At 48.5% G+C, this 21,465-nt stretch overlaps 1 protein-coding gene across 1 annotated transcript in view; it reads left to right on the forward strand.

Moving 5' to 3' along the window:
- Positions 1–21,465, forward strand: part of LOC118384602 (glutamate receptor ionotropic, NMDA 2B) — a 159,899-nt gene that overhangs the window by 129,520 nt on the left and 8,914 nt on the right. The window contains 8 exon segments of the mRNA XM_052518905.1: positions 2,231–2,439; positions 3,255–3,426; positions 7,203–7,356; positions 7,615–7,740; positions 10,115–10,344; positions 10,566–10,726; positions 12,792–12,979; positions 15,078–15,316. Of these exon segments, the coding sequence (XP_052374865.1) occupies positions 2,231–2,439; positions 3,255–3,426; positions 7,203–7,356; positions 7,615–7,740; positions 10,115–10,344; positions 10,566–10,726; positions 12,792–12,979; positions 15,078–15,316 (1,479 nt within the window).

Raw genomic sequence — 21,465 nt, forward strand, 5'->3', positions numbered from 1 at the left:
ACCTTTCTCCTACCCAGTGTGCTGTGTGTCCCAGTCCTCGTCTATCCTATCCAGTGTGCTGTGTGTCCCAGTCCACGTTTCCCTACCCAGTGTGCTGTGTGTCCCAGTCCTCGTCTCTCCTACCCAGTGTGCTGTGTGTCCCAGTCCTCGTCTCTCCTACCCAGTGTGCTGTGTGTCCCAGTCCTCCTTTCTCCTACCCAGTGTGCTGTGTGTCCCAGTCCTCGTCTCTCCTACCCAGTGTGCTGTGTGTCCCAGTCCTCCTTTCTCCTACCCAGTGTGCTGTGTGTCCCAGTCCTCCTTTCTCCTACCCAGTGTGCTGTGTGTCCCAGTCCTCGTCTCTCCTACCCAGTGTGCTGTGTGTCCCAGTCCTTGTCTCTCCTACCCAGTGTGCTGTGTGTCCCAGTCCTCTTTTCTCCTACCCAGTGTGCTGTGTGTCCCAGTCCTCCTTTCTCCTACCCAGTGTGCTGTGTGTCCCAGTCCTCCTTTCTCCTACCCAGTGTGCTGTGTGTCCCAGTCCTCCTTTCTCCTACCCAGTGTGCTGTGTGTTCCAGTCCTCCTTTCTCCTACCCAGTGTGCTGTGTGTCCCAGTCCTCCTTTCTTCTACCCAGTGTGCTGTGTTTCCCAGTCCTCCTTTCTCCTACCCAGTGTGCTGTGTGTCCCAGTCCTCCTTTCTCCTACCCAGTGTGCTGTGTGTCCCAGTCCTCCTTTCTCCTACCCAGTGTGCTGTGTTTCCCAGTCTTCCTTTCTCCTACCCAGTGTGCTTTGTTTCCCAGTCCTCCTTTCTCCTACCCAGTGTGCTGTGTGTCCCAGTCCTCGTCTCTCCTACCCAGTGTGCTGTGTGTCCCAGTCCTCGTCTCTCCTACCCAGTGTGCTGTGTGTCCCAGTCCTCGTCTCTCCTACCCAGTGTGCTGTGTGTCCCAGTCCTCCTTTCTCCTACCCAGTGTGCTGTGTGTCCCAGTCCTCGTCTCTCCTACCCAGTGTGCTGTGTGTCCCAGTCCTCTTTTCTCCTACCCAGTGTGCTGTGTGTCCCAGTCCTCCTTTCTCCTACCCAGTGTGCTGTGTGTCCCAGTCTTCCTTTCTCCTACCCAGTGTGCTGTGTGTCCCAGTCCTCCTTTCTCCTACCCAGTGTGCTGTGTGTCCCAGTCTTCCTTTCTCCTACCCAGTGTGCTGTGTGTCCCAGTCTTCCTTTCTCCTACCCAGTGTGCTGTGTTTCCCAGTCCTCCTTTCTCATACCCAGTGTGCTGTGTGTCCCAGTCTTCCTTTCTCCTACCCAGTGTGCTGTGTGTCCCAGTCTTCCTTTCTCCTACCCAGTGTGCTGTGTTTCCCAGTCCTCCTTTCTCCTACCCAGTGTGCTGTGTTTCCCAGTCCTCCTTTCTCCTACCCAGTGTGCTGTGTTTCCCAGTCCTCCTTTCTCCTACCCAGTGTGCTGTGTTTCCCAGACCTCCTTTCTCCTACCCAGTGTGCTGTGTTTCCCAGTCCTCCTTTCTCCTACCCAGTGTGCTGTGTTTCCCAGTCCTCCTTTCTCCTACCCAGTGTGCTGTGTTTCCCAGTCCTCCTTTCTCCTACCCAGTGTGCTGTTTCCCAGTCCTCCTTTCTCCTACCCAGTGTGCTGTGTTTCCCAGTCCTCCTTTCTCCTACCCAGTGTGCTGTGTTTCCCAGTCCTCCTTTCTCCTACCCAGTGTGCTGTGTTTCCCAGTCCTCCTTTCTCCTACCCAGTGTGCTGTGTTTCCCAGACCTCCTTTCTCCTACCCAGTGTGCTGTGTTTCCCAGTCCTCCTTTCTCCTACCCAGTGTGCTGTGTTTCCCAGTCCTCCTTTCTCCTACCCAGTGTGCTGTGTTTCCCAGTCCTCGTCTCTGGTTGCTCTCTGGCCAACCGCCTGCTGACGTCATAGAACAAGCTACAGTTGTTCAACTCACTCTTCTTCCTTTCTTTCTGTCTGTCTTTCAGTCAGTCACTCACTCTGTCCCCCACTGTTTTGGTGTTTGAGTGTTATCATGACATGTTTAAGGCTCATTGATGCTTCCTTATTATAATAATAGTTAGGCAAAGTAGAAGTAGCAGTTTGAATTTAAATGAATTTTTCAAGGGGCCCATTTTCATAACGCTATTGCCAACCAAATATGCATTGGCAAAAAGTCCCCCAAATGCAACCATCAATCTGAATCCAAACCAGAATTCCAATGTGAACACAGAAGCCAGCCTTATGGAGTGTGTTTGTTCACTGTCTCAGGTGGGGAAGTGGGAGAACGGCTCCCTGTCCATGAAGTACCACGTCTGGCCTCGCTTTGAGATCTACTCAGGGGCAGAGAGCCGGGAGGATGACCACCTTTCCATCGTTACGCTGGAGGAGGCTCCGTTTGTTATCGTGGAGGACGTTGACCCCCTCAGTGGCACGTGTATGAGGAACACTGTGCCCTGCAGGAGACAGCTCCAAACAATGTGAGGGGAAAACTCTCCACAACACTGTCTAGTGTTACACAATGTATATCCTTAATACTACTGTAATGTGTATAATACCACAGAAATGATCACAATTCCACAACAATGTATTCAACTATAATGTAAAGTATTGATGTCAAAGCAGTGTCCAAGTCTATCATTTTAAGCTGTATAATAATTCTAGTTATGCCCCTTATAGTGTACCACAGTATCCACCATAAAAGCCTTTAGACTCAAACTCCATTCTTACAGTACCTTATGAATACCTGCCATCTGCCTTCAGTATCTCTACATCTGTACTGAGTTGTATTAAGCCTCTAACTGTGTGGGTACGTCCTGTCCTGTGTCTCAATATGTTCCTCTCTCCACCCTGTCTCACTCTGCTGTGGCAACATGGCCATGATGGTATCCAAATCCAGGCTAGCGGGGTAGGAAGTACTCTGTTAAAGTCTCTAGAAAGCCGAGTGCTTTACGCATGCTGATAATGTTCCCCTCCATCTAATCTCTGTCTAAACATACGTTGTTCAGCATGGAAAAAATATCTTTGCCTGCCGCCTGGAGATGTATGAATGCCTGGTGTTAATAAGGCCTATTGTTCTCCCTCACCTTTTACATATTTTTTTTAAACGTTTGCTCAGTCTGTCTATTCCTGTTGCACTTTCCCTACTATATCTCCCCTCTTCTGTTCTGTTGGTCTCTCTCTTCCTTTCCTCCATTTTATGCTACCCTAACTCTCTGCACGCCTGTCTCCTTTCTCTGCCGCTCTCCTCCTCCCTCGCTCTTTCCCTCTCTCTCTTTCTATGTCTCTCTCTTAGAAATAAAACCGTCGACTCTGGGATCTATATCAAGCGCTGCTGTAAGGGATTCTGCATCGACATCCTGAAGAAGATCGCCAAGCACGTCAAGTTCACCTACGACCTCTACCTGGTGACCAATGGAAAACACGGCAAGAAGATCAACGGCACCTGGAACGGCATGGTGGGAGAGGTGGGACTCCGGAGCTGCAGCTAGTCTGTCTGTGTATGATGGTGTCATGGGGGTTAGCTACCTGTGTCAGTCTGTCTGTTTAGCAGTCTGCAGGTATCAATCTGTCAACTGTATCTTATGTTTGTCTGTCTCTGTTTGTCTGCCAGTGTCTGTGTCTGTCTGTATCTGTGTCAGTGGCTATCCCAACCGGAACCATGCCCTCTGTTATTAACTTGGAGCCACCTGGAAGGAAAACTCATTCTGAGTGACTGATAGACAGACGTTCCTCTTCCACTTGCATGTCACCAGTTTGTTCATTTGGGCATCAGCTAATGTCAGTCAGGTTAAGTACCTCACTCAAGGGTAAAGAGCAGTCTACCATGGAAGTCCAGTTTGTGTTATAAGGATGTTGCGTAATCGACATTGGTCCCAAGGTAAGGTTGTTGTCAGTTCTAATATACAGCAGTAGCAGCAGCTGCACTGAGGCAGAGAGCAGCAGAGTTTTTAGTTTACCACTTTGTTCTAACTTCAGGAAAGTTCTAATGTTGCCCCTCACCTTGGTAACAGCCCAAAGGCTGTGGGTAAAAATACGTAGTGGGAGTTTACTGTAGCAGAGGATGTTCTGGTTGGAAAACCTTCCACTGTCATAGACAGGACTACATACCCACTGTCATAGTCAGGACTACATATCCACTGTCATAGACAGGACTACATATCCACTGTCATAGTCAGGACTACATATCCACTGTCATAGTCAGGACTACATATCCACTGTCATAGACAGGACTCCATATCCACTGTCATAGTCAGGACTACATATCCACTGTCATAGACAGGACTACATATCCACTGTCATCTCACTGTAGACATCCACTGTCATAGACAGGACATATCCACTGTCATAGACAGGACACATATGTCATAGACAGGACTACATATCCATTGTCATAGACAGGACTATATCACTGTCATATCCAGACAGGACTACATATCCACTGTCATAGACAGGACTACATATCCACTGTCATAGACAGGACTACATATCCATTGCCATAGACAGGACTACATATCCATTGTCATAGACAGGACTACATATCCACTGTCATAGACAGGACTACATATCCACTGTCATAGACAGGACTACATATCCACTGTCCACTGTCAGACAGGACTACATATCCACTGTCATAGACAGGACTACATATCCACTGTCATAGACAGGACTACATAGACAGGACTACATATCCACTGTCATAGACAGGACTACACTACATATATCCACTGTCATAGACAGGACTACATATCCACTGTCATAGTCAGGACTACATATCCACTGTCATAGACAGGACTACATATCCACTGTCATAGACAGGACTCCATATCCACTGTCATAGACAGGACTACATATCCACTACATCTCCATTGTCATAGACAGGACTACATATCCACTGTCATAGACAGGACTACATATCCACTGTCATAGACAGGACTACATATCCACTAGACAGGTCATCCACTGTCATAGACAGGACTACATATCCACTGTCATAGACAGGACTACATATCCACTGTCATAGACAGGACTACATATCCACTGTCATAGTCAGGACTACATATCCACTGTCATAGACAGGACTACATATCCACTGTCATAGACAGGATATACATATCCACTGTCATAGTCAGGACTACATATCCACTGTCATAGACAGGACTCCATATCCACTGTCATAGTCAGGACTACATATCCACTGTCATAGTCAGGACTACATATCCACTGTCATAGACAGGACTACATATCCACTGTCATAGACAGGACTACATATCCACTGTCTGTCATCCAGTCAGGACTACATATCCATTGTCTACTACATATCCACTGTCATAGACAGGACTATCCATATCCACATTGTCATAGACAGGACTACATATCCACTGTCATAGACAGGACTACATATCCATTGCCATAGACAGGACTACATATCCATTGTCATAGACAGGACTACATATCCACTGTCATAGACAGGACTACATATCCACTGTCATCAGACAGGACTCCATATCCACTGTCATAGTCAGGACTACATATCCACTGTCATAGACAGGACTACATATCCACTGTCATAGACAGGACTACATATCCACTGTCATAGACAGGACTACATATCCACTGTCATAGACAGGACTACATATCCACTGTCATAGTCAGGACTACATATCCACTGTCATAGACAGAACTACATCTCCACTGTCATAGACAGGACTACATATCCACTGTCATAGACAGGACTACATATCCACTGTCATAGACAGAACTACATCTCCATTGTCATAGACAGAACTACATCTCCATTGTCCTACTACAGTATAATCCACATTGACATTATACATTTCAGCCATTTATCAGACTCTCTTATTCAAAGCCACTTAGATTCAATATGGATACTGGGCCTCCAAGCCCAAAACGGTCACCTGTTATAAAGGGGTGTGTTTCATGTGGACTAAAAGGATGCTGGTGTACCGTCTCTATTCCACTTAGAAGAGGAATGTTCATGGAATAAAGCGTCCGTCCCAGCGCCGATCAGAGGACGTATCTCACACTCTTAATGACCCCAGATTTACACATGACGACCGCATGGATCACATGGATGCCTCTTGACTTACACAATGTACCAGAGCTGTGCATAAAAGAGAGAAAGAAGTCACTGCAGGGTTGAAGTTGGTCCCTCCACTTCATTTTGCTCACTGGTGTCGGCATTGATGGAGTGAAGGCAGTCACTAACCTTCATAATCCCAAATATTTGAGGCAAAACTCTTGATTACATGAGTTTGGCTTCAAACATCGACAGACGTGAACACAGAACACACACGCAAGAGTTCTCGCTCGCTCATTCTCAGTACCACCCACACAGGTCACTTTCATAACGGAGAGAGTACAAGCCGTGGGAGGGAGAATACGGAAAGCGAGAGGAAGTGGGTACACTGCTGGACAGACTTGCTCCCCCTGGGGACACACACACTAACACAAACAAATCCTTGGCACGCAAACCTACAGACCACAGGTAAAGGAAAAAGTCTCACCCCCCCCTCTCTTTCCCTCCCTCTGTCATTCACATTCACACCTTATTAACTCAGTCAGTTCTGTCCCACTTTACCCCGGTGCTGTAGGGCCCAGGTATTTAGGGCTAAATATACCTGGAGAGATGGAGGGGCACGAAGGGAGGGATGGAAAGCAGGGAGGAGAGGGAGGAGGAGGCAATGGGGTGGCTATTTCAAGCTGCTGTGACCCACTGTGGTAACCCAATTCTCCCTCCCTCTTTCTGTCTGTCTCCCCCTCCCCCTCGTTCTCTCTCCCTACCTCGTTCATGTCTGTTTCTCCCTCCCACCCTCATTCTCTCTCTGCCACCCTCGTTCTCTCTCTCCCTCCCTCGTTCTGTCTGTCTCTCCCTCCCCTCCCTCGTTCTCTCTCCCTCCTTCATTCTGTCTGTCTCCCTCCCTCGTTCTGTCTCTCCCCCTCCCCTCCCTCGTTCTCTCTCTCCCTCCTTCATTCTGTCTGTCTCCCTCCCTCGTTCTGTCTGTCTCTCCCTCCCCTCCCTCGTTCTCTCTCTCCCTCCCTCGTTCTGTCTGTTCTGCCTCACCTCTGTCGTTCTGTTTCTCTCACCTTCCCCTCCCGCACTGGAGATCACAAGTCTCCACTTGACTGTTCTTGATATGTAGGAACTGTCTCTCATTTACCTTTCTCTTTCTCTCTCACTCCCTCTCTCCCTACCGTCTCTCTCTCCATCTCTCTCTCTCAGGTGGAGACAAAAAAGGCCCACATGGCGGTGGGCTCCCTCACCATCAACAAGGAGAGGTCAGAGGTAATTGACTTCTCAGTGCCCTTCATTGAGACGGGCATCAGCGTCATGGTATCCCGTAGCAACGGCACCGTCTCGCCCTCTGCCTTCCTCGGTGAGTGTGACCAACTTTACAGTATCACCCAAATGTTCCGTCCAGTGACTGAATTATAATGTGCTTAACTCTCTCTCTTTTTGTCTGTCTCATTCCCCTCCAATCTTTTCTTTCCTACTCCCACTCTCTCTCTCTGACTTCCTCTCCCTCGCCTCTATCTCACTCACTTTTTGTTTCTCTGTGTACTCTTCATTTGCATATTTTTCTCTCTCTCACCCTCCCTCCGTTGGCCTCTCTCTCTCTCTGCCTCTCTCTCAGAGCCCTTCAGTGCTGATGTGTGGGTGATGATGTTCGTGATGCTGCTGCTGGTTTCGGCGATTGCTGTGTTTGTGTTTGAGTACCTCAGCCCTGTGGGCTACAACCGCTGTCTGGCTGACGGTAGAGGTGAGAGGGTCTGGCTCTACACCGGAATGAACATCTCTCTCACAAACGCACACACGAGCATACACACACACATACATATTTTTCTCTTTCTCTTTCTCTTCCTCTTCCTCTTCCTCTTCTCTCTCTCTCTCGCTCTCTCTCTCTCTCTCTCTCTCTCTCTCTCTCTCTCTCTCTCTCTCTCTCTCTCTCTCTCTCTCTCTCTCTCTCTCTCTCTCTCTCTCTCTCTCTCTCTCTCTCTCTCTCTCTCTCTCTCTCTCTCTCTCTCTCTCTCTCTCTCTCTCTCTCTCTCTCTCTCTCTCTCTCTCTCTCTCTCTCTCTCTCTCTCTCTCTCTCTCTCTCTCTCTCTCTCTCTCTCTCTCTCTCTCTCTCACACACACACAGACACACACATACACACACACACTGCTCTGCACAGTGACCTTCCCCAACTCCTACATGGCAGCCAGTAAACCCTGACCACCCTCCTCCCCAGCCCCTCCTCCCCAGCTCCTTCTCCCCAGCCCCTCCTCCTCCCCAGCTCCTTCTCCCCAGCCCCTACCCAGTCCCTCCTCCTCCCCAGCCCCTCCTCCTGTCCTCCTTCACCTCTCAGAGCCCAGTGCAGGTGAAGTCTCTTCTCATTGATTTCAACACGCCTCCCCTGGATCTTCATGTATTTTAATGTGGGCCCTGTGTTTTGCATGCATTTCCATATTCTCAGGAATCACATGTCAGGCCTGACAGGGATGGGCCCGTTTTTATTACATCTCCCAGCTTAAAAGAAATAATCAATGTCCTAACTTCATCCTATTCATGACGGAACTATATTTAGAGACCATATCTTTTTTTAATCTCTCTCATCCTTCATGTTCTGGAGAATAAGACCCTCTTTCCTAAAGCATTGTAGGAGTGCTATTGTTAGCTGGTCATACAGTAGTCTTGGGAATTCAGTGTTTGTGCGAATTGGATCAAATGTTGGATTCCAACTAATGATATTCATGGTGGCTACTTACAGAACAGTAAATACAACTGATGTGCCAAAAATATTGTCATGATGGATTCAATCTTAGTGACAGAACCACAGCACACATATATTCAACAACAATAGGCATACTTAGTAGTGGACTAACGCCTCATCTGCACTGTAACACAGGTGTTTCTCAGAATGACACAGCACCATGGTCCAATCAGTCGTGTTCCTCCAGCTTCCCTAGCCACATTGTGCTTCATGATCCTATAGCTAACCACAACATAACTAAATCAAATCAAATCAAATCAAATCAAATTTATTTATATAGCCCTTCGTACATCAGCTGATATCTCAAAGTGCTGTACAGAAACCCAGCCTAAAACCCCAAACAGCAAACAATGCAGGTGTAAAAGCACGGTGGCTAGGAAAAACTCCCTAGAAAGGCCAAAACCTAGGAAGAAACCTAGAGAGGAACCGGGCTATGTGGGGTGGCCAGTCCTCTTCTGGCTGTGCCGGGTAGAGATTATAACAGAACATGACCAAGATGTTCAAATGTTCATAAATGACCAGCATGGTCGAATAATAATAAGGCAGAACAGTTGAAACTGGAGCAGCAGCAGTCAGGTGGAATGGGGACAGCAAGGAGCCATCATGTCAGGTAGTCCTGGGGCACTGTCCTAGGGCTCAGGTCCTCCGAGAGAGAGAGAAAGAAAGAGAGAATTAGAGAGAGCATATGTGGGGTGGCCAGTCCTCTTTTGGCTGTGCCGGGTGGAGATTATAACAGAACGTGGCCAAGATGTTCAAATGTTCATAAATGACCCAGCATGGTTGAATAATAGTAAGGCAGAACAGTTGAAACTGGAGCAGGAGCATGGCCAGGTGGACTGGGGACAGCAAGGAGTCCTCATGTCAGGTAGTCCTGGGACATGGTCCTAGGGCCCAGGCCAGTTGAAACTGGAGCAGCAGCATGGCCAGGTGGACTGGGGACAGCAAGGAGTCATCATGTCAGGTAGTCCTGGGGCATGGTCCTAGGGCTCAGGTCCTCCGAGAGAGAGAAAGAAAGAGAGAAGGAGAGAATTAGAGAACGCACACTTAGATTCACACAGGACACCGAATAGGACAGGAGAAGTACTCCAGATATAACAAACTGACCCTAGCCCCCCGACACATAAACTACTGCAGCATAAATACTGGAGGCTGAGACAGGAGGGGTCAGGAGACACTGTGGCCCCATCCGAGGACACCCCCGGACAGGGCCAAACAGGAGGGATATAACCCCACCCACTTTGCCAAAGCACAGCCCCCACACCACTAGGGGGATATCTTCAACCACCAACTCACCATCCTGAGACAAGGCCTACAACTACAACATTGAGACGCCTCCCTGAGACCACTGCTCATTGTGATCACTACCTGTCTCTCCATCAGAGCCTGGAGGGCCCTCCTTCACCATCGGCAAGGCCATCTGGCTGCTGTGGGGTCTGGTCTTCAACAACTCTGTCCCAGTGCAGAACCCCAAGGGTTGGACCAGTAAGATCATGGTGTCGGTGTGGGCCTTCTTCGCTGTCATCTTCCTGGCCTCCTACACTGCCAACCTGGCTGCCTTCATGATCCAGGAGGAGTATGTGGACCAGGTGTCTGGACTCAGCGACAAGAAGGTAAGGCCTGTCATTAAACTTCATTAGTCCTTGATTTCTATCTCTCACTCTGTCCTCTGCCTGCCACCACTTTCCGCACGCCATCATTATTTCTACACCTCTTATCTCATCTCTCACGCTCCGTCTCTCTCTCTCTCTCACGCTCCGTCTCTCTCTCTCTCTCTCTCTCTCTCTCTCTCTCTCTCTCTCTCTCTCTCTCTCTTCCTATCTCCTCCCCTCAGTTCCAGAGACCCAATGACTTCTCCCCTCCGTTCCGGTTTGGGACGGTCCCTAACGGCAGCACGGAAAGGAACATCAAGAACAACTACAAGGAGATGCATGGCTACATGATCAAGTTCCACCAGAAGAATGTGGACGAGGCCCTCTATGGTCTGAAGACTGGGTGAGCAGGGGGAATGGGGTCTTCGACTGGGGGAATGGGAGAACGGGCCTTAGACTGGGGGAATGGGAGAACGGGGCCTTAGACTGGGGGAATGGGAGAATGGGGCCTTAGACTGGGGGAATGGGAGATCAGGGCCTCAGACTGGGGGAATGGGAGAACGGGGTCTTAGACTGGGGAATGGGAGACTGGGGCCTTAGACTGGGGGAATGGGGGAATGGTGCCTTAGACTGGGGGAATGGTGCCTTAGACTGGGGGAATGGGAGAATGGGGCCTTAGACTGGGGGAATGGGGGAATGGTGCCTTAGACTGGGGGAATGGAGGAATGGAGCCTTAGACTGGGGGAATGGAAGAATGGGTCCTCAGACTGGGGGAATGGGAGAACGGGGCCTTAGACTGGGGGAATGGGGCAATGGTGACTTGGAATGGAGCCTTAGACTGGGGGAATGGGGCCTTAGACTGGGGGAATGGGGCCTTAGACTAGGGGAATGGGGGAATGGGGCCTTAGAATGGGGCCTTAGACTGGGGGAATGGGGGAATGGTGCCTTAGACTGGGGGAATGGGGGAATGGAGCCTTAGACTGGGGGAATGGGGTAATGGAGCCTTAGACTGGGGGAATGGGAGAACGGGGCCTTAGACTGGGGGAATGGGAGAACGGGGCCTTAGACTGGGGGAATGGGAGAACGGGCCTTAGACTGGGGGAATGGGAGAACGGGGCCTTAGACTGGGGGAATGGGAGAATGGGGCCTTAGACTGGGGGAATGGGAGATCAGGGCCTCAGACTGGGGGAATGGGAGAACGGGGTCTTAGACTGGGGGAATGGGAGACTGGGGCCTTAGACTGGGGGAATGGGGGAATGGTGCCTTAGACTGGGGGAATGGTGCCTTAGACTGGGGGAATGGGAGAATGGGGCCTTAGACTGGGGGAATGGGGAATGGTGCCTTAGACTGGGGGAATGGAGGAATGGGTCCTCAGACTGGGGGAATGGGAGACGGGGGGACTGGGGGAATGGGGCAATGGTGACTTAGACTGGGGGAATGGGGGAATGGGGCCTTAGACTGGGGGAATGGGGCCTTAGACTAGGGGAATGGGGCCTTAGACTAGGGGAATGGGGCCTTAGACTGGGGGAATGGGGCCTTAGACTGGGGGAATGGGGCCTTAGACTGGGGGAATGGGGCCTTAGACTGGGGGAATGGGGCCTTAGGGGAATGGGGCCTTAGACTAGGGGAATGGGGCCTTAGACTAGGGGAATGGGGCCTAAAAATAGGGCCTTAGACTGGGGGAATAAGGGGAATGGGGCCTTAAAATAGGGCCTTAGACTGGGGCAATAGGGAAACATGTATTCTATTTTCTTTTATCTATTATTATTTATTTTTTTACCCCCAATTTCGTGGTATCCAATTGTTAGTAGTTACTGTCTTGTCTCATCGCTACAACTCCCGTACGGGCTCGGGTGAGACGAAGGTCGCGAGCCATGCGTCCTCCGATACACAACCCAACCAAGCCGCACTGCTTCTTAACACAGCGCGCATCCAACCCGGAAGCCAGCCGCACCAATGTGTCGGAGGAAACACCGTACACCTAGCGACCTGGTCAGCGTGCACTGAGCCCGGCCCGCCACAGGAGTTGCTAGTGCACGACGAGACAAGGATATCCCTACCCTCCCTAACCCAGACGAAGCTAGGCCAATTGTGCGTCGCCCCATGGACCTCCCGGTTGCGGCCGGCTGCGACAGAGCCTGGGATCGAACCCAGAGTCTCCAGTGGCACAGCTAGCACTGCGATGCAGTGCCTTAGATCACTGCGCCACCGGGAGGCCTTTTATAATTTTTTTTTTTTATCTTAGTTGAATTATTCTCCTTGTTCCTCATTTAATGCTCTAGTTTTATTAATTTCCCAGCACAACAGTGTCTACCATTATACAGTATGTGACAACTGTAGCCCTTGGCAAAGCAGGCAGAAGTCTATTATCCTTATCACAACATTAGGGCTACTTAGCAGGTTAATTGGGATGAGTAGTTACAGTGTAAAGCTGGGCCAGAAGTGATTACTGTAAATTCTCTCGTTAGTAAACTGGACGCCTTCATCTACGACGCAGCAGTGCTGAACTACATGGCCGGGAGGGACGAGGGCTGTAAGCTGGTGACCATCGGCAGTGGGAAGGTGTTTGCCTCCACGGGCTACGGCATCGCCATCCAGAAGGAGTCTGGCTGGAAGAGACACGTCGACCTGGCCATCCTTCAGCTCTTTGGAGACGGTGAGATCGGCGCTCAGTTAGAATTACATACAGTTTGACTTCATGTACTTCAGCTAGGGAGTCGTGCCATTTTACTGAGGGTTTTAACGGTGTTCTTTGATGGAAAACAGCCAAGATTTGCTGTTGTCATATTTCCCCATGGAATTGTATACTTTTTGAATACTTGCCATCTGGCTAAAATATAGAACACACAATCCTACAGGTATTGTCTATGTATGTTATATGGTGTATAGTAAGGTTGTGTCCTACCTTGATTGAGCACCAGTCAGAGCTGCATTCGAAGCCATATAGAAGTCGTTTTTCTCTCTGCAGCTTGTCTGTGCTGGAGCCACTTTATCTGGGTGTGTTCCAGCCTATCTTGAGGATCCTGGACCAAGGCCCCTCCAGGCCCCACTATAGTGTCCTAGTTAGAGGTGCCAGTAAAGCTGCTGGTGTATTCTACACTCTGTGGACAGGGGGTGTGTGTGAATGTGGGTCAGCCCTACGAAGACTGTGTGTGTGTAGGTCTCTGCTTCTCTGTGGACAGGGGGTGTGTGTGAATGTGGGTCAGCCCTACGAAGACTGTGTGTGTGTAGGTCTCTGTTTCTCTGTGGACAGGGGGTGTGTGTGAATGTGGGTCAGCCCTACGAAGACTGTGTGTGTGTAGGTCTCTGTTTCTCTGTGGACAGGGGGTGTGTGTGAATGTGGGTCAGCCCTACGAAGACTGCGTGTGTGTAGGTCTCTGTTTCTCTGTGGACAGGGGGTGTGTGTGAATGTGGGTCAGCCCTACGAAGACTGTGTGTGTGTAGGTCTCTGTTTCTCTGTGGACAGGGGGTGTGTGTGAATGTGGGTCAGCCCTACGAAGACTGTGTGTGTGTAGGTCTCTGTTTCTCTGTGGACAAGGGGTGTGTGTGAATGTGGGTCAGCCCTACGAAGACTGTGTGTGTAAGTCTCTGTGTCTGTCTACTGAATGTACAGGTCTGCCTCCTGAATGTACAGGTTATAAGCTTTGGACAAGGAGTGTGTGTTTTCTGTATTTAGGGATCGTGACAATATGTTATTGTGTGTGTGTATAATATACTGTTTCTTGTACATTTTCTCATGTGTGAGAAGGTGTGAATATGGGTCATCATCGGGTGCCGTTCCCTGTGTACAACCAGCCAAAACTTAGCAAGGGGCCCTCAATGTCACATTGACACGCCCCAACATGCGCTCCTTTCAGTGTGACCTAGATTGAGAAAGTGATCCTCATGCGCTGAGAGACCAGGGGTCTTTGACGGGTGCAGACGGGGGCCTGGCAGGTTTGATGATGAGGCTAGCAGAAACTTAGAGCATAGGAGGATGCTTAGGGCCCCAGGGAGCTCTGGTCTCACAGACGCCACTGAGCCCCATCTCTCACACCAGTCGCCCTTGTCGACCAGGAGCCATGCAGGCATAGCAGGCAGTGGACCCTGAGTTCGATCGTGTGTGTGTGTGTGTGTGTGTGTGCGCGCGCGCGCTCAGGGGCCAGTGGTTCCATGCGAGAGCTCTGCTGACGTGCCCAGCCATCTGAATGTATGCTTAGATAAGTAACGTCAGTCCTCCCACGGATGGTCCGCCAGAATTACCTGCTGCTGATGTTACACAAGGTGACCCACAAAGAGACAGATAGAAACTCTGGGACATGGCTGGACATGTGGATATTTCCATATACTCATACGCACACATGGGTCTATTTGCTGAATCTGAAGTGTGCTGTCATGAATAATATAACTGAGATGTATTGTAAAACTGTATTCCTTAAATTGCCACCAAAGGCTTGCATGCATTAGCCTTTATGTGTTTGACCTCTACAGTTTTAGGTATAATTTTCAGACCTATATTTTCAATTGTCTTTCCCTAACCCTCATCCCTATACCTTTTCTCTGCTCACTTTGCATCAATCTCCCGTTCCAATATTTATCCTCTTGCTACATCATGTCCTCCCTTCTCCACACCCTTCTCCTACTCCCTCCTTTCTCTCCCTCCACTCCTCCCTCCTTCTCCATACCCGGTCCCCACTCCTCCCTCCATCCGCCTGTCCCCACTCCCCGTCCCCACTCTTCCTTGACTCCTCCCTCCATCCTGTCCCTCTCTCCAGGTGACATGGAGGAGCTGGAGGCCATGTGGCTGACGGGGATCTGCCACCATGAGAAGAACGAGGTGATGAGCAGCCAGCTGGACGTGGACAACATGGCCGGCGTCTTCTACATGCTGGGGGCGGCCATGGCTCTGTCGCTCATCACCTTCATCGCCGAGCACGCCTTCTACTGGCAACTGCGCTTCTGCTTCATGGGCTACTGCACGGGCAAGCCAGGCTTCGTCTTCTCCATCAGCAGGGTGAGCCAGTCCACTTCAGACACCCATAGTAACTGTCTGCACACACTCATACATGGCTGTTCTTCACTTAGGTTTTCTTCCTGTGTTCCTGTGATCTGCATCTGCGTCCTTTGGCATCTTTTTAGAGTTATGACCTTCATCATCAACCTCACATCCTCAACTTTACTGTCTCTAATACCCAGTACATGAGAGTGCTTTATTAAAGGTAGTCAGTCCATAAGGAAACCTGGTCAAGTAGAAGGCTTATCGGCCTTGATAGCAGAAATCAGTATGTAGTTTATGTCCACAGTGGCCAACCAATGCCAAACTCTGAGTTTAGTTTGAACACAGACAGCTTTCTTCTTTTGTTTTGATGCTAATGCCCGTTTCACATCCAGGGTAAATATTTACAAAATATTGAGCCAAAATCAATTGTTCACTCAGCCAGAGAAATGAGGGTAGATTACTGGTTCTCCTGGGAGCAAAGTCACCCCGAGGTATTTGATTTGCAGTCCAACTGTTTTGACATGGCTCCAGTGTAACTCACCAAGGTGAAACGCTTGGGGTTATCCACGTGGCTCATGTACGACAGTGCCACACAATCCATTGCTCTTTTCATTTGAATACCAGGGCAGAGGAAAAACAGTGGATTATTTTGTGTCTAGTGTTATAGTTTCAATTTTAGTGTGTGTTTGTCAGTGTGTTGTTTGGGTGTGTATCCATGACAGTTGGCTTGTCATTCCAAAGACAGATTGGTCAGTAAGCGTTGATGATTATACCATTAGCATTTGTATGAAGATGAGAATGAGGAAAATGACTGTTTGCATTTGTGTGAGGTTCCATTGTGACATGTATTCATGATATTATTGCCTAATTGTTGTGATGGTAAATATCTGGATGTGACCCTTGAATACAGTTCAATCCAAATCTGTTCCAGAAGGCGTCTTTGGCTGTGCCCATAGGGTAGAACCCGTTTTAGTTCCAGCCAGAACCCTTTTTTGCTCCAGGTAGAACTCTTTTGGGTTCTATGGAACTCAAAAAGGTTCTACTTGGAACCGAAAAGTGTTCTTCAAAGGGTTCTCCTATGGGAACAGCCAAAGGACACTTTTAGGTTCTATATAGCAACTCCAAAATATTCAGAGGAAACAACCTACAATATGTTTATTTATTAGAATTCATCGCCACACAATAGATTTTCACGGGATAATTAAACAACAATGAGGGAAAGGATGGCTTATTCTCTTTTCACAATCCTGGGGTAAGGCTTCACATTGGTTCATTCTCATTTAGTTTGACATTTTCTGTTGACGCCCCTTTCTCCTGTGCCACTGGATTGATCCTGTGTCTTCATTTCACAGCATACTCCAATAAACTGTACTATTATTACCGCAATTAACATTTAAGCTCAGCACTGTACGAATGAGAAATCTGTCACAGCTGATCGGAGTCTAGTGTCCAAGCCCTTGTTGGTTACAGTTTCCCCCCTCTGCGCTGGTGAAAAACAGTAAGCAGGGCTTCGTTAGCAAAGGTATTCCTCTTCCACCTGCAACACTGTAACTAATTCATTACACTGATTTAAGAAACCATCTAATGACGTTAGCTAAGAGTTTAGATAAGTAGTGTAAACATGTTAAGCCTAATTGCTGCATCTTCAAATGGTCACAATGTAGTATTATTTGCATAAAGCCACATATAGGCTACTCAAGGACACTCTGTAATAAGTTATAGATTGTTGGTGCCTCCATGACTTTACATTTCTAAGGCTCAGGCCAGAGCTATTACCATTCACACGTCCCTGCCCAAATACTCCCAGAGACAGTCTGGGAATGTTTAATTTATGTGGGCATGTGGAGTATCTCAGTTGAGTATGAAGCACCATTAATGATGTGAAGGCATTCTGTTGTTTTGTTGATTCAGCTCTGCTAACAGCTCAGGTGCCAGGTTCCGGCGCCGACAGAGATGGCCGCCTCGCTTCGCGTTCCTAGGAAACTATGCAGTTTTTTGTTTTTTTACGTGTTATTTCTTACATTAGTACCCCAGGTCATCTTAGGTTTCATTACATACAGTCGAGAAGAACTACTGAATATAAGATCAGCGTCAACTCACCATCAGTACGATCAAGAATATGTTTTCCGCGACGCGGATCCTGTGTTCAGCCTTACAAACAGGTCAACGGAATTGATTCCATGCAGCGACCCCAAAAAACGACTTCGTAAAAGAGGGAAACGTAGCGGTCTTCTGGTCAGACTCCGGACACGGGCACATCGTGCACCACTCCCTAGCATTCTTCTTGCCAATGTCCAGTCTCTTGACAACAAGGTTGATGAAATCCGATCAAGGGTAGCATTCCAGAGGGACATCAGAGACTGTAACGTTCTCTGCTTCACGGAAACATGGCTCACTGGAGAGACGCAATCCGGGGCGGTGCAGCCAACGGGTTTCTCCACGCATCGCGCCGACAGAAACAAACATCTTTCTGGTAAGAAGAGTGGCGGGGGCGTATGCCTCATGACTAACGAGACATGGTGTGATGAAAGAAACATACAGGAACTCAAATCCTTCTGTTCACCTGATTTAATATATAATATAATAATAATAATAATAATAATAAAGATTTAGAATTCCTCACAATCAAATGTAGACCGCATTATCTACCAAGAGAATTCTCTTCGATTATAATCACAGCCGTATATATCCCCCCCCAAGCAGACACATCGATGGCTCTGAACGAACTTTATTTCACTCTTTGCAAACTGGAAACCATTTATCCGGAGGCTGCATTCATTGTAGCTGGGGATTTTAACAAAGCTAATCTGAAAACAAGACTCCCTAAATTTTATCAGCATATCGATTGCGCAACCAGGGGTGGAAAAACCTTGGATCATTGTTACTCTAACTTCCGCGACGCATATAAGGCCCTGCCCCGCCCCCCTTTCGGAAAAGCTGACCACGACTCCATTTTGTTGATCCCTGCCTACAGACAGAAACTTAAACAAGAGGCTCCCACGCTGAGGTCTGTCCAACGCTGGTCCGACCAAGCTGACTCCACACTCCAAGACTGCTTCCATCACGTGGACTGGGACATGTTTCGTATTGCGTCAGATAAAAATATTGACGAGTACGCTGATTCGGTGTGCGAGTTCATTAGAACGTGCGTTGAAGATGTCGTTCCCATAGCAACGATAAAAACATTCCCTAACCAGAAACCGTGGATTGATGGCAGCATTCGCGTGAAACTGAAAGCGCGAACCACTGCTTTTAATCAGGGCAAGGTGTCTGGTAACATGACCGAATACAAACAGTGCAGCTATTCCCTCCGCAAGGCTATCAAACAAGCTAAGCGTCAGTACAGAGACAAAGTAGAATCTCAATTCAACGGCTCAGACACAAGAGGCATGTGGCAGGGTCTACAGTCAATCACGGACTACAAGAAGAAACCCAGCCCAATCACGGACCAGGATGTCTTGCTCCCAGGCAGACTAAATAACTTTTTTGCCCGCTTTGAGGACAATACAGTGCCACCGACACGGCCTGCAACGAAAACATGCGGTCTCTCCTTCACTGCAGCCGAGGTGAGTAAGACATTTAAACGTGTTAACCCTCGCAAGGCTGCAGGCCCAGACGGCATCCCCAGCCGCGCCCTCAGAGCATGCGCAGACCAGCTGGCCGGTGTGTTTACGGACATATTCAATCAATCCCTATACCAGTCTGCTGTTCCCACATGCTTCAAGAGGGCCACCATTGTTCCTGTTCCCAAGAAAGCTAAGGTAACTGAGCTAAACGACTACCGCCCGTAGCACTCACTTCCGTCATCATGAAGTGCTTTGAGAGACTAGTCAAGGACCATATCACCTCCACCCTACCTGACACCCTAGACCCACTCCAATTTGCTTACCGCCCAAATAGGTCCACAGACGATGCAATCTCAACCACACTGCACACTGCCCTAACCCACCTGGACAAGAGGAATACCTATGTGAGAATGCTGTTCATCGACTACAGCTCGGCATTCAACACCATAGTACCCTCCAAGCTCGTCATCAAGCTCGAGACCCTGGGTCTCGACCCCGCCCTGTGCAACTGGGTACTGGACTTCCTGACGGGCCACCCCCAGGTGGTGAGGGTAGGCAACAACATCTCCTCCACCGCTGATCGTCAACACGGGGGCCCCACAAGGGTGCGTTCTGAGCCCTCTCCTGTACTCCTGTTCACCCACCATCAAGTTTGCGGACGACACAACAGTGGTAGGCTTGATTACCAACAACGACGAGACGGCCTACAGGGAGGAGGTGAGGGCCCTCGGAGTGTGGTGTCAGGAAAATAACCTCACACTCAACGTCAACAAAACTAAGGAGATGATTGTGGACTTCAGGAAACAGCAGAGGGAACACCCACCTATCCACATCAATGGATTCCTCGGCATACACATCACAGACAAACTGAATTGGTCCACTCACACTGACAGCGTCGTGAAGAAGGCGCAGAAGCGCCTCTTCAACCTCAGGAGGCTGAAGAAATTCGGCTTGTCACCAAAAGCACTCACAAACTTCTACAGATGCACAATCGAGAGCATCCTGGCGGGCTGTATCACCGCCTGATACGGCAACTGCTCCGCCCTCAACCGTAAGGCTCTCCAGAGGGTAGTGAGGTCTGCACAACGCATCACCGGGGGCAAACTACCTGCCCTCCAGGACACCTACACCACCCGATGTTACAGGAAGGCCATAAAGATCATCAAGGACATCAACCACCTGAGCCACTGCCTGTTCACCCCGCTATCATCCAGAAGGCGAGGTCAGTACAGGTGCATCAAAGCTGGGACCGAGAGACTGAAAAACAGCTTCTATCTCAAGGCCATCAGACTGTTAAACAGCCACCACTAACATTGAGTGGCTGCGGCCAACACACTGACATTGACACTGACCCAACTCCAGCCACTTTAATAATGGGAATAGATGGGAAATTATGTAAATATATCACTAGCCACTTTAAACAATGCTACCTTATATAATGTTACTTACCCTACATTATTCATCTCATATGCATACGTATATACTCTACTCTATATCATCGACTGCATCCTTATGTAATACATGTATCACTAGCCACTTTAACTATGCCACTTTGTTTACTTTGTCTACATACTCATCTCATATGTATATACTGTACTCGATACCATCTACTGTATGCTGCCCTGTACCATCACTCATTCATATATCCTTATGTACATATTCTTTATCCCCTTACACTGTGTATAAGACAGTAGTTTTGGAATTGTTAGTTAGATTACTTGTTGGTTATCACTGCATTGTCGGAACTAGAAGCACAAGCATTTCGCTACACTCGCATTAACATCTGCTAACCATGTGTATGTGACAAATAAAATTGGATTTGATTTGATTTTTGAAACGGAGCACACATGATGTCATCTGACATTGCCAAGGGTTGAGGGTTGAGTAAAGGGTTATTAAAAACAATTACAATATAGACAATAGCACCATAGACATAGCAACATAGCAACATAGGACAAGCAAGACATAGCATACAGACAGAGCAACATAGAACAAAAAGCAGCAAGACAAAATTCATAAAAGCAACAAAGTGTTTCCATACCTCACAAGCTACAGACAACATGGAAAGCGGCAACACACAGCTAGGGACCATGTTCACAAATCTGATTGACCTTTAGCCATGTCTTCAAGCATTTTGTGAAAGTGTGATATGTGGTGCAGTTATGTGTGTCTGATGGCAGTGTATTCCAGACATGGGAAGCTCTCACAGAGAATGCAGATTTACTAAAGGTGCTTTTCCTTAGGGGAACTATACAGTCACCTCTCATGGCAGACCTTGTGGATCTGCTGCCATATGTCTGGGTTTTCTGTTTAACAAAAATATTGAGTGGAGGGGGAGCCAGGCCATTAAGGATCTTGAATACAAGACATGCGTCGGTGTATTGCACAAGATTTTCCCAACTCAAGAGCTCATGTTTTCTAAGGATGTGACAATGATGATGGCTATTGGGCTTCCTATCAAGCACTTTGAGAGCCTGTTTGTAGACAGACTGAATAGGTTTTAATGTTGTACAGCAAGCTTGGGCCCAACTAGTCAAGCAGTATGTTAAGTGGGGAGTATCATAGATTTGAAGTACAGTTTTGCTACCTCTGTAGTCA

This window comes from Oncorhynchus keta, chromosome 5 (assembly GCF_023373465.1).
Source record: "Oncorhynchus keta strain PuntledgeMale-10-30-2019 chromosome 5, Oket_V2, whole genome shotgun sequence".
NCBI lineage: Eukaryota > Metazoa > Chordata > Actinopteri > Salmoniformes > Salmonidae > Oncorhynchus > Oncorhynchus keta.